This window comes from Bos mutus, chromosome 17, assembly GCF_027580195.1.
Source record: "Bos mutus isolate GX-2022 chromosome 17, NWIPB_WYAK_1.1, whole genome shotgun sequence".
Taxonomy (NCBI): Eukaryota; Metazoa; Chordata; class Mammalia; order Artiodactyla; family Bovidae; genus Bos; species Bos mutus.
Genome location: NC_091633.1, coordinates 19,995,624 through 20,008,878, shown reverse-complemented (window position 1 = coordinate 20,008,878; position 13,255 = coordinate 19,995,624). Strand labels below are relative to the sequence as shown.

Genomic DNA, 13,255 nt, shown 5'->3' with positions numbered 1-13,255 from the left:
TCCCGGGGAGGAGGGAGAGGTGAGGGGGAGGGATCTGAATGGGGGTGCTCCAGGGTCCACAGGAGGTGGCATTTCTTCCTAAAGGACATGATAATACCAACAAGGAGACTAACGTGGGACAGCAACTTTGCAGAGCAGAGTGGCAGCAACAGAGATTATTTCAGAAGATGCCCCTGAGCACCTGTATGAGGCCCAGTGCTCCCCAGGTCCCCACTTCCCGGAAAAAGCAGCTGAGGCTCAGAGTGGTTCAGGGACCTGCCCCCCCATGTTCGTAGGGGTTCCCAGTTCCAAGCCAGATGGTCTGACTTTATTTTAACCCACTTTAAAGAGCAGCTCTATGAAAAAAGAACAGAGTGGGTTTGTTTTTTAAGTGGATTATATCATATATATATATATATACACACACACACATACAGTATTTCAATTTTATTTTAAAATTTATTTGCCTGTGCCTGGTCTTAGTTGCAGCATGCAGGATCTAATTCCTGGACCAGGGATCGAACCCGGGCCCCCCGCATTGGGAGCATGGAGCCTTAGCCACAGGAGCGGCAGGGAAGTCCTTGTAGATTAACTCTTAATTTGGCTTCTCCCACCAGCAGGTCCTGAGATGAGGGAGCTGTGGAGCTTGTGCCTAAATTGCCATCAGTCACTTCCAGAGGATGCATAGAGTGAGGGTGTTAGTTCTCTGGTCCGACCCCACCCCCCCACAAAGCCCTCCAGCACTAAGGTAGAGCCTGTGTGTCCTGCAGTGATAAAAGCCCAAAGATGTGGGGGTCAGGGGCGGGCTGGTGTCTTCTGCAGACCGCACTTTGCCTTAGCTCCAGTCAGACCCTCAGTGTCATTTGAATCAGCGTCAAGGAAGCCATGCTTCAGGAACATCCACAGCAGTGGGCAGACATGTGTCCCAGGATTCCAGTGTGGCACGGTGTATAACAGTGAGAAGTTAAATGCTTGTTAGCCAGCGATTGGGCAATACGGTATATCCGTATGCCACAAACAGTGCGTCTGTGCTACAAAAACGAGGCAGCAGCCACAGGAGCGAGGCAGAGCTGTGTGCACTGGTGCGGAGAACACCAAGACACAGAATCAGTGCAAAAGCTAGTCTCTGAGTCATAGGGATGGGCTGATCTCATGGTTTTCTTTCGTCTCAAAATTATTTAATTATGTACTTGCATGTGTTTGTAAAAGCACAGAGAAAGGACTTGAAAGACACAGTTCCTGATAACCGGGACCACCTCTGGGATGAGGGACAGAGGACAGTGTCTACACAGCACTTGTGTCTTAATATGAGTAATTCTATCTGGATGTTAACAGCTGTGGTGTTTTGAGGGCTCCCTATGTGCTGAGTACTGTCTTCACAGAACCATGATACGGGCACTAATATTACCCCCATTTCACCAACCAGGACCCGCAGTCACAGGTCATAAGGGCCTGAACTCAGGAGCCAGATGCCGGGGTTTGAATCCTGGCTCTGCTGCTTCTCCATGTGTGTGGCCTGGGGGAAGTTACTTGAGCACTCTGTGCTTCGGTTTCCTTATCACCACAGAGGAGCTAATGATAGCAGCTACCTCATAAGACATATATGCACTCAGTAAAATGAGTCATTATTCACATTTATACTTGTGTATATTTTTACCCAAGGAAATGTATAGTATACATTTAAGGCTGTTTTTATCATCGAAATTTAAAAATTCTGTGGCAGCTGAAAGAGGAAGGTCCAATTCCTGTTCTGCTACATTCTGGCTTCCCTGCAATTTCATTTCTTCTTCTGGGGGGTGATAAGGCCTACCCTGCTGGACAGTGGTGAGGTTTAGCTGTAACACATAAAGCATCAGTATTTTTTATCGCTGTCTTCATTTTTTGCATCATGGTCCTGGTCTGCTATATAAGCAGGTGGGGCTTGGACAGCCTCCTTTGACCATGCCCCCCTGTCAGACCTGCTGCTGTGTTCTTGCTCTCTCTGCACCCACTTCATCCCTCTGGTACCATGGTGAAGGGGACCTAGGATTGGGGTGTCAATGGGTCAGGAACATGTTTCTCCTCCCCCCACAGTCCGTGGGCTCCGTCTACAGCGGCCTGATGCAAGGAGTAGGGGCCGCTGAGAAGGTGTTTGAGTTCATTGACCGGCAGCCAACGATGGTGCATGACGGGAGCTTGGCCCCTGACCACCTGGAGGGCCGGGTGGACTTTGAGAACGTGACCTTCACCTACCGCACTCGGCCCCACACCCAAGTCTTGCAGGTGAGAGAGGGCCTGAGTACCCCCACCACCACCCCCAATCATCCTTTCCCTCCTCCCATCTCTCTCGCACCTCCTACAGGGCAGGCCGTGGCAGTGCAGCCAAGAATACAAAAAGCAGAGTCCCTCCACTCCTGGAGTTGGGCTCTTGTTGGGGAAGGCAGAGCGTTAACAGAAGGATTCCAAGAGCAATGCTAGGAAGGCAATGAATCGGGGCAGTCTGCAGAGATGGTACTACTAGTCCAAGAGGGCTTCTCGGGGGAAGTGACTTTTGATCTGGGACCTAAACAAGGAGCAGGAGCCAGCCAATGGCTCTCTGCAGAGAACATTCCAGGCAAAGGAGACGAGTATAAAAGTGCTGTCAAGGCCTAGAAAGGAGAGCCTTCTGGGGCGGCGGCAGTGGGGCAGGCTGGGAAGGGTGCCCGGGGCCTCTGAGACCAGGGCCTCTGAGTGAGCCAGCGGCCCCGCCTCGTGTCTGCGTGTTCCTTGCAGAACGTCTCCTTCAGCCTGTCCCCAGGAAAGGTGACTGCGCTCGTGGGGCCATCGGGCAGCGGAAAGAGCTCGTGCGTCAACATCCTGGAGAACTTCTACCCCCTGGAGGGGGGCCAAGTGCTGCTGGACGGGAAGCCCATCGGCGCCTATGACCACAAGTACTTACACCGAGTGGTAGGCGCACGGGCCTTTGCTGCCCTCCTCCGCCCTTTCCCTGTTTGACCTTCTCTCGAGAGCACTAACAGATGCAGGCAAGAGGGCTCAGGATACACACATAGTTCAAAGGATTATCACCGGGATTTCCTGGGTGGTCCAGTGGCTAAGACTCTGTGCTCCCAATGGAAGGGGCCCAGGTTTGATCCCTGGTCAGGAAACTAGATCCCACATGCTGTAACTAAGACCCAATGCAACCAAATAAAATATAAAGAAAAAAAAAGGATTACCACCAACGTAACACCACCCAGTTCAAGAAATAGAACATTCCAGCACTCCAGAAGCGCCCGCCCCCCCGCCCCACTCCATGTGCCCCTTCTTTGCCTCCCAAGAAGCGCCATCTCACCCAACCTTCATAATCATCACTTTCTTGCTTTTCTTTTGTTCTTCCCATCGCTGTGTGGCTCCCCAGACAGCGCAGCTGTGTTTTGCTAGTTTTGAACTTCATCTGACTGGCGTCATAACATGTGTATTCTCTGTGTCCTGTTTCCTCCACTCAGCGTTATTTGTGAGTTTTCCAGGTTGAGGCTGTGTTTGTAGTTCCCTCATTTTCATTGTTGGGAGATAATCCACTGTGTAAACATGTCACAGTCCATTTGCACATTCTGTTCTTGATGGACAGTTGGGGGTGTTTCCTGTTTTTTTGTATCAATATTTAGCAACAATATTGATACGGACAGCACTGATACTGTCTGTATGTCCTGGTATGCACTGGTGGGTAGGTTCTCCCAGAGTGGATGAGTATCCGCAGCTCTAGTAACTCCTGCCATTAAGGTGGTTTACTTTTTTCTTTTTTCAACTTTATAGTCCCACCAGCAGTGAAAGAGAGTTCAGGTTTTTCACACTTAAATGATCTCCAGTACTTAAAGGAGGCTATTCATGACCTTACGGTTTTGGGTAACCTTCTCAGACAGGTGCACTCAACATCTGATCCTGAGCTGCTAGAAGAGCAGGGACACCCTGGGCGGTGTTCAGGTTGTGCACTATACGGGAAACACCAGCTACCGAGCGGACGTATTTACATCAGCAACAGACGTTAAGTTACGCGAGAGCCTGGGTTGGCACAGAGACTCCAGAACTTCCAGCTAGTTGTAGATGCTGGTGGAGGCCGCAGATTGTGACCTCTTCCCACTCGTGTGTATATAACCAGGGGTAGGTGGTGGAGAAGTGGTCTCAGGTATGCCACCACCGGGCTGCTGCCCACCGGAGTTCTGGCAGTGGCTCCTGGACAGAGCTGCTCAGGCTTTGCAATAGTGGACACGCTCAGATACTTAATCTCAGATACCTAGTATCAGTCCTGTTTCTGTAACCAGTTGGTGAGTGTCTACAGGTGGTTCTTTGAGGTCTTTTGCATTTTCCTGGTGACTAAAGATTTTAAGTCCTTTTTCATACGTTTCTTGGACTTTTGGATTTCCTCTTTTGTGAATATCCTCTGTTTAAATTTTTAATTTTCATAAACCCAAAGCAGTAGAACTCAACCATCTAACTATATTCCCATATATTCAGAGAATTTTGTAACAAACACATGAGAATCCCCTCCACCTCCCCTTTTGAATTCCACCCCATGGCACGGTTCAGCATTATCAGTTTAGTCAACATCCTTCCCTTTCCAGTGTGTTTCCCATCTTTACATAAACATATCTACATGTAAAGTCTTCCCTGGTAGCTCAGTGGAAAAGACTCTGCCTGTAACACAGGAGACGCAGGAGATACGGATTCAATCCCTGGATTGGGAAGATCCCCAGGAGAAGAAAATGGCAATCCACTCCACTATTCTTACCTGGGAAATGCCATAGACAAAGGAGCCTGGTAGGCTACAGTCCATGGGGTCACAAAGAATCGGACACGGCTTAGCAAGTAAACAGCAGCAACAATAATATATAAAGACACATATACTTTTTTTTAAAACAAAAATAGAATCATTTTATATTTATTAAAAAAATATATATAGCAGCTTGATTTTATAGAAGTACTATAATCATTTAATCCTCAATTTATGGACAATTAGATTTTTTTTCTTTTTCCTATTTACAGTATTGTAGTGACATCCTCCAACTACATACACATTCCTGAAGCTGGGACCCTGAGACAATAGTTCCTTTCTGTTGGTCTCTAAAAGGGAGGGGGCACCAACCGGGAGGTCCCTGTGGCCTCTGCCTGCTCTGGCCTCTTGCTTCTTGCCATGGACAGACTCACAGAGGCACACTCCACACTCTCTCACTCTCTTTTCTTCCAGGTCAGAGGCAGCCAATGAGCTCTGTCTCGGAGGTCAGGGAACTTGGCTGAGCCCAGAGCAGCAAGCTTAGCGGGGCCCCCAGTGTGTTGGTCAGGGAGGCTGAGGGCTTGTGCAGAAAGTGGACTCCACTGTTTGGAAAGAAGAGAGGCCACTGAATGCAGCAGCCGCCGGCCGTGGGCCCTGATCAGATTTCAGACTTGAGGCCCCAGGCATCAGCCGGGCCCGGGGCTGGTGAGGTTCCTGGTGACTGCTGGACTGATGCGTTCCCGGCCTCCCATGCCCCCTCCTTCCTCCTCCACAGATCTCCCTGGTGAGCCAGGAGCCAGTGCTGTTTGCCCGCTCCATCACAGACAACATCTCCTACGGCCTGCCCACCGTGCCCTTCGAGACAGTAGTGGAGGCTGCCCAGAAGGCCAACGCCCACGGCTTCATCATGGAGCTCCAGGACGGCTACAATACAGGTACAGGGCCCGGAGCATCACCTCCACTGTGCCGGAGGTCCATCCTCAGGATTCAACCCTCTGAGCTACGCGTTGCCCTCTGCCAGCTGCTCTTTATTATTTCAGGGGAAATCCACGTAACATAAACAACTGTTTTTAACTATTTATCTATTTATTTATTTTGCTGCATTGAGTCTTGGCTGCAGTACTTGGGAGCTTTTGTTACGGCTCTCAGGCTTAGTCACCCCCTGCATTGCAAGGCAGATTCTTCACCACTGGGCCACCGGGGAAGTCCCTAAACTTAACTATTTTAAAGTGAACAATTCAGGTACTTCCCTAGTGGTCCAGTGGTTAAGACTCTGTGCTTCCACTGCAGGGGGCATGGGTTTGATCCCTGGTCAGGGAACTAAGATCCCACACGCCGTGTGGTGCGGCCAGAAATCAATACACTTAGTGCATTCACAGGGCTTTAAAACCGCCACCTCAGTTTAGTTCCGAAACATAACTGTTTTAAAACGGTATATGTATTATATTATTTATAGTTACTTTATGTGAATAAGTATTTTAACTTAATGAGTTGAACAATATATTAACTTATAGATTTGATTTAACGTATTTTAAAATTTTAACTCTTGCAGCAGGGCTATTCACACAGTTCAAAACTAAAAAATTAGACCTAACTATATCCAGTGAAAAGTTTCATTTCATCCCAGTCTTCACTACCAGTTCCCTCCGGCCCCCACCAAAGCTTCTTTCATTAATTTCTTACATGTCATTTTGAAGTTTCTTTATGCATATATGAGTATGTGTTTTTAGTTCCTCCCACCATTTACAGAAAAACAAAACAAAACAGCACCTTATATTCTGCACCTGGTTTTTTTTTGAGTGATGCCTTTTTTTCCCATATTGATACCTAGAAAGCTACTTTTTTTTTTTTTTTAAGCTACTGCACAGTATTCTACTGTGTGGCTTTATAATACTTTCCTCAAAAATAACTGGTTTCCTCAGTTTCCTACTGATAGACAATTTGTATTGTGTTTTTGGTTTGGGGGTTTTGTTGTTTTCAGTTAACAGTGCTGTGAGTCACAGTGCGCGAGCAAGTAAATGAGCAGGAAATATTCCCAGAAATGGGTTTGCTGGTCCAGGTGTGTGTCTGTAATTGTGGTCTGTGTACTCACACAGCACAACCGGACACACAGAGGAGTGTGCACAGGGATCTCAGCAGCTGTACCCCAGGAAGACTGGGGGTGCCCCCTCAGCCACCCCAGCACAGTGTGTTCTCAAACATTTGGAGTTTTGCCAGATTAATAAGTAAAAGTTGGCATCTTGGTACAACCGCACACAGTCATGATTTGTTTGCCCCTTATGAACAGGAAGAGGGAGCATTGTTCCGTGAGGTTTCCAGCCGGCGGCCCTCTCAGCCCCACCTTTCCCGGGAGCAGAGCTCCCTTGACAGAAGGGAAGGGCAGAGGCAAGGGACTGCTCGTCCCTCCCCAAGGGCCACCCAGACTCCCCTCCCACTCACTTGACCCTGTGCCTCCGCCCCGCAGAGACAGGGGAGAAGGGTGCCCAGCTGTCCGGGGGCCAGAAGCAGCGGGTGGCCATGGCCCGGGCTCTGGTGCGGAACCCACCCGTTCTCATCCTGGACGAAGCCACCAGTGCCCTGGATGCGGAAAGCGAGTATCTGGTGAGTGGGGTGGCGGGTGATGCTGGAGCAGAGCAGCGGACAGGTGCTGGGAAGGGCTCAGGGTGGCTGTCGGGACTCTCCCAGGCCAGCTTCCTGGATTGGGGTGTCCCGGAGCTGAGGGCAGAGAGCGGGGACGGAGGAGACGCAGGTCATGGTCACTCAGCCCAGCCTCAGGGCTCTAGGTGTTGAAACCAAATGCACCTGGGTTTGAATCAGGAGAGGTGGGCCCTGGATTAGGAGCTCTGCCCTGGAGCGCATAACCTGAGTGTCTTACTCCAGCTCTCATGTCATTGATAGAGGGGCCCACAGTGTATTTGAAGACTTAGCTACCCCTATCTCGCCATGGATCCATTCATTTATCACACGGTATTTAATCCCCGCCTCCCGGGCACCAGCGCTGTTCTGGGTGCCAGGGTCACATTGGCCCCTGCCCCCAAGGTGTTTCCAGTCCAGGGCGAGAGACAGATAACAAGGAGACAAGGGTGAGTTTGCCCTGGGGGCTGTGCTATGTAGAAAATGAAACAGTCCTGTGGTGGAGAGGTTGAGAAACATAGCCGGCCATTAGTTAAAGCTGGGAAAACAGATTTTATCCAGTAGCTAATAAAGCAGGGGAAAGAGCTGAGGTCTAAGATTTGTGCAGGGGTGATGATGGTGATGGGGCAGCCATTTCAAAGGGAGATTGAGGATGCAGGGAAGGGGCGGGAGCAGGGCTCAGGGGAGACTCACATAGGGCTGGGAGCTGGCAGACAGTGGGCAACCACTCGAATTAGGATTCCTGTCCCCCACCGAGTCTGGGAGATGGGGCCCTATCCTTCCAATGACTACATTTCAAAGGAATGACAGAGAGAGACATTCCTGAGCTTTAGGAGATTTGCATATGTATCTCCATGGGACAGAGGAAGGTTGACAACTCTAAGCCCCTTTTGGTACATAAGTGCTCTAAGAAAGGGGGCTCAGCCACCACCCAGCACGTGTTGGTTAGGACACTCAGTTCTCCTGGCGGCACTTAGGGGCTGGGGTCATCCCAGGGACAAGGCTCTGGCCCTGCAGGAGCCCCCTGGAATGTGGCTGCCTTACTGCAAGGTTCAGATGGGGTCACACGGGCCCAGAATTCACGTGCAGAGCCAGGGTCATCAAGGAGCTATTGAGCTGAGACCAGAAGGGAAAGGAGCCAGTCAGGGGGATCCAGGTGAGAGCATCCTGGGGAGAGAGGGGCAGTGAGGGAAAGGCTCGGAGCAGGTCCACAGCCAACCCCCCAAGGTCAGCATGGTTGATGGTGGGGGTCGAGCGTGGTGAGGTCGGGACAGAGTCATGGTGGGTACGCCAGCTGTTCAGGCCCTGGAAAGGGTTTTTTTTTTTTTTTTAGAGTAGGTTTACGTTTAAAGAAAGTTGAGCAGAAAGTACAGAGTTCCCATATATACCCCTTCCCCCAAACAATGTCACCTGTTATTAACATTTTACATTAGCAGTATATTAGTTCCCATTGAAAATTGGTATTAGTGCATTGTCATTAACTCAAGGTCACCATTCACATCTGGGGTCCCTTTGTGTTGCGAATTCTATGGGTGTTAACAAACGCAGGATGTCATGTTATGCAGAAGAGTTTCACTGCCCAAAAATTCCCCCCAGGAGTTTGGGTTTTATCCGAAATAGGACAAGAAGCTTTTGGAGGGCTTGGAGCGCGAGTTCAACAAGAACTGATTAAAAGTATTAAATCCACGTGGGTAGCGCGCCAGGAAAGTTGCCGGGATCCAAGCGAAAAGGAACGGTGGCAGAGGTGGAAAGATGGAGCAGAGAGACCCTGGGGAGATGGGGCTACAGAATTTGCTGATGAGTCAGGTTTGGGGGGTGAGGGAAGGATGAGGAAGCAGGTGATGCTGGTTTTGTTGGCATGAGCTCTGAGGCTGACGGTGAGACCATTAACCAAGACCAAGGTTAGGGGAAGACCATGTCGGGAGCCCTTCCATCATTCACTGAGTGCTGCCCCATGTCAGGCTCTGAGCTCTGTCCCCCAAGGACAAAAACTCAGGAAGCAGGTCCTGTGCAAGCCCTCGCTTGAAGCCCCAGGAGAAGAAGAAGCCCCAGAGAGGCTGAGCGTCCATGGGATGTGGTGGACCCGGGATCTGAGCCAGGACTGGGTGGGGTGGTGGGCGGCAGCAGTGCCCGTGTGAGCCGGTGCCCTCCTGTGTCCGCAGATCCAGCAGGCCATCCACGGCAACCTGCAGAAACACACGGTGCTCATCATCGCGCACCGGCTGAGCACGGTGGAGCGGGCACACCTCATCGTGGTGCTCGACAAGGGCCGCGTGGTGCAGCAGGGCACACACCAGCAGCTGCTGGCCCAGGGCGGCCTCTACGCCAGGCTGGTGCAGCGGCAGATGCTGGGGCTCGAGCCCACCGGGGACTTCACAGCCGGCCACAGGGAGCCGCCAGGCAACGGCAGTCACAAGGCCTGACCGCAGGGCCCCGCCTCTCCTGGTGGGGCAGAGGCCCCGGAGCCGGCCTGGCAGAGGTGCCCACGGGGGCCCCCCATCCTGGCCGCCCCACTGCCCTCTGAGCCCAAGCCCATGGCACTGGAAGGGGAGGGCCACCTGCCCTGCCCCACAAGTCACCGCTTCCTGCATCTCTTCCCCGGGTCCCTGCCCTATTCCCCAGGCCACCACCAGCCCCCTGCTGCCATGAGCCACCCCTGCCAGTCTGGGCACAGAGACACCACTGGTCTCTCGGGCTGGTCTCCCGAAGCTTCTAGACGAAGGTAGAACTACCTTTTTAAACCAAGATCTTAACCAGGTTTTTTTACTGCTTGGTTTGATGGCCCCCATCAACTCCTAGATTTCAAAAACATTTTTCTAATTGGGAGTAATGATGGGCAACGTCCCTGAGATGTTCTGGAAACTTCTGAGCCAGGAGTGAATGGCCTTTCTCCCTAAGAGCCTGGGGGGATGTCAGGGAGAACTGGGCCTCTGCTGTTTGCCCCTGGAGAGAAGGGGCTTCCCAGTCCCTGTGGTGGTGGGAACACGGCGGGGTGGAGGGACTTCCCATCTTGCCCTCTTCCCAGCTTCGTGAGTCAGGCCAACAGTGGGTGGGGAGTGGAAGGCACCTGCCTGCCTATCACCCCCCAAATCTAAGCCAGTCTCACTGTGAACCACTACAAACCTTAACTAGGGGAGTGAGGGGCTGGCCAGGCCTGGCGGAGCCTCGGGGGGTCCCCGGCCCAGTGCCCAGCTTGAACCCCCTCCCTCTGGCTTGCCCCTCCTCGCGCCCTCTCCCCTGGCTGGCAGCGCCCTCCCCACATCTGCTCTGCCGTTCTGAGGCTCTCTGGACGTCTGGGAGTCCGGTGCACGGGACGCCGGCAAAGCCCAGGTCTGGCTTTGTAGGGGGGTTGTGAGATGTTGGGAGAACCTGGGTCAATAAAGTGTACTACCTCTGACTCCTGACCTCTGACCTCTTCCTGGGCTATCTGCCTCATCGCCTGGTTAGGTTTCTTCATCAGGCACTGCCTGGTGTAATTGTGGGGAGACTCTGGGTGGTCTAGGGCCTTCCCCCCATCCAGTGTGCGGGTGCCCTTCACATCCCCAGGATCCCCAGCGCAGACACTCACATCCGTCCATCTGTCTCCATGGGGCTTGTGCAGGATAACAGATCGGTCTCCACTAAACCCCCGGGGTCTTTTGTGCCTCCCGGGAAAGCCGAGACCCAGCAAATGCCACCTGTTTTTTTCCATCAGGGACAGAGCACCCTACGCTCACCAGCCCATGGCACCAAGACATGTTGCCCAGCAGTACAGCTCAATCAGAAGGGAGGCTTAGGACTGGACACAGGAAGTTCCTGGTGGCAGTTCTTACTTGCTGAATTGTGCAGAAGTCTGGGGTCCCGGGAGAGGGGCTGGGGCAGTGGCTTTTACCAACAGGTATGGAAGTATTTGAATATTTTTAACAACCAGTGAAGTCACACTGCATACACCAGCTCCATGTCTGCCATGTATCCATTTTCCTGCCAAATAAATCGAGGCCTGAGGCCCAGACCATGGCCAGCTCAGTCCCCTGCGTGCCCTCAGGGGCTTGGACCTGCCTTGAGCATCTTATTTATCCAGGACCCTCTGGCTCCCTCCCTGAAGAAGCCATCGTGAACCTGAGAACTGGGTGCCCCAGCAAGAACCTGCTCAGGCCCAGGCTGGGGTTTCAGGTGGAATTGGAGAGATACCAGGTGCTTAGTGTCTGATCTCATTTAATCCTCACAACCACCAATTCTCTCCGCATTTTAAAGTTGAGGAATCTGAAGCTCAAAAAGGTTAATTGATTTACCCTACACTACACAGCCAAGACCCCTCAGCTAACCCCCGCCAAGATCAGGGAATGAAAAAGTTTCAGGGCATTGTGTTATCTGGACTCTTTTTGCTGTGCTTACCATTCCATGATAAAAATAAACACAAATTTTAAAATGCTGTGAAAACCCAGCAAGACACATGTTGTTCAGTTGCTCAGTCGTGTCTGACTCTGCAACCCAAGGACTGCAGCACGCCAGGCTTCCCTGTCCTTCACTATCTCCTGGAGTTTGCTCAACAAGATTCATAGGTGAGCTCAATTCAGGCAGGAGGAAGGTTGAGACAACTGTAAGGAGCTTCCCCATTTGTCTTCCCCGTTCTGGGCCTCGGTGTTCTCACCTGTAATGGGGGATGTGTCACAAGGGTGGAAGGAGAAATTGAACCTCTTGCCTGGGAAGGTGGGGGCCCTTGAAGAAGGGTGTGCTGGTTTCCTGTGGCCTCTGTAACCAATGACCACAAAGTAAGTGCCTTAAAGCAACAGAACCATATCTTTCCCAGACCTGGAGGCCAGAAGTCTGACAGGGCTGAGCTCCTTCCGAAGGCTCTAGGGGAAGATCCTTCCTGCTTCTGGCGGCTCCAAAGGTTCCTGGCTTGTGGCTGCCTCCCTCCAGTCTCTGCCTTCATCATCACCCGGCCTTCTTCCCCGTGTCTCAAATCTCCCTCTGCCTTTCTCTTGTAAAGACGTGTGACATTGGATTTTGAGCCGACGTGAATTATCCAGAATCATCTCACCTTGAGATTCTGAACCAGGTCTGCAAAGACCCTTTTTCCAAGTAAGGTCACTCTCACGGTTTCCAGGGATTTGAGATGGATCTCTTTAGGGGGAACCTTGCAGCCTTTGGGCTTTCCCAGTGGCTCAGCGGTAAAGAATCCACCTGCAGTGCAGGAGCCACAGGAGACTGGGGTTTGATTCCTGGGTTGGGAAGATCCGCTGGAGGAGGGCATGGCAACCCACTCCAGTATTCTTGCCTGGAGAATCCCATGGACAGAGGAGCCTGGTGGGCTACAGTCCGTGGAGTCACAAAGAGTTGGACATGACTGAGTAGCATATACCTTGCAGCCTTCTTTCACGTGGTTTTTGCATCCCCTACTCTGCCCCATCCCAGGGGCCCCTGCCCCAGCCCAAGGCCACCTCAAGACTTCCTGTTTGGTTTGGGGGTTGGGGGTTGCAATGTTCAGAGGGCAACAATAGCCATGCTTGAGTCAGGCTGGTTGTGACAGGGATCATGGGACTGGAAGCAGAGGCTTCAGACCGGACCAGCCTGCTGCTGCCAGGTCATGTGTCCCTCCTGTCAATCAGATCCTGGCCTCTGAGTGCTGAGAACCCTCCAGGGTGTCTCAGTGCATCAGGTCCAAACGCCTCCCTGTGGCCTCTGCCTGCCTTTCAGTAGCTCCTCTCCCTTCTTGCTTCTCCTTGAGCGAGTCAAGCTCATTCTTGCCTCTGAGCCCTTACACTGCCTGTTCCTTCTTCCTGACACACTGTTCCTCCCCCTGGGTTCCCAGATGATCCTTTCTCATTTCTCTCTCAGCTCATGGGTCCCCTCCTCCTCGGCAGGTACTGAGTGTGGGGTTTCCCCCGGTCACCCTGATCTGTTATCATCACAGCACTCATCACCCCCTGAAAT

At 52.0% G+C, this 13,255-nt stretch overlaps 1 protein-coding gene across 3 annotated transcripts in view; it reads left to right on the top strand.

The window, feature by feature from the left end:
• The window catches only part of ABCB9 (ATP binding cassette subfamily B member 9), a 41,960-nt gene extending 31,230 nt beyond the window's left edge, over positions 1–10,730 (top strand). For all 3 annotated transcript variants that reach the window (XM_070386269.1, XM_070386268.1, XM_070386267.1), the window contains exons 8-12: positions 2,053–2,241; positions 2,731–2,904; positions 5,481–5,640; positions 7,170–7,306; positions 9,502–10,730. In XM_070386269.1, the coding sequence (XP_070242370.1) occupies positions 2,053–2,241; positions 2,731–2,904; positions 5,481–5,640; positions 7,170–7,306; positions 9,502–9,762 (921 nt within the window). In that variant the 3' untranslated portion in view covers positions 9,763–10,730. The remainder of the gene's footprint in view (positions 1–2,052; positions 2,242–2,730; positions 2,905–5,480; positions 5,641–7,169; positions 7,307–9,501) is intronic.
• Positions 10,731–13,255: the final 2,525 nt, after the last annotated feature.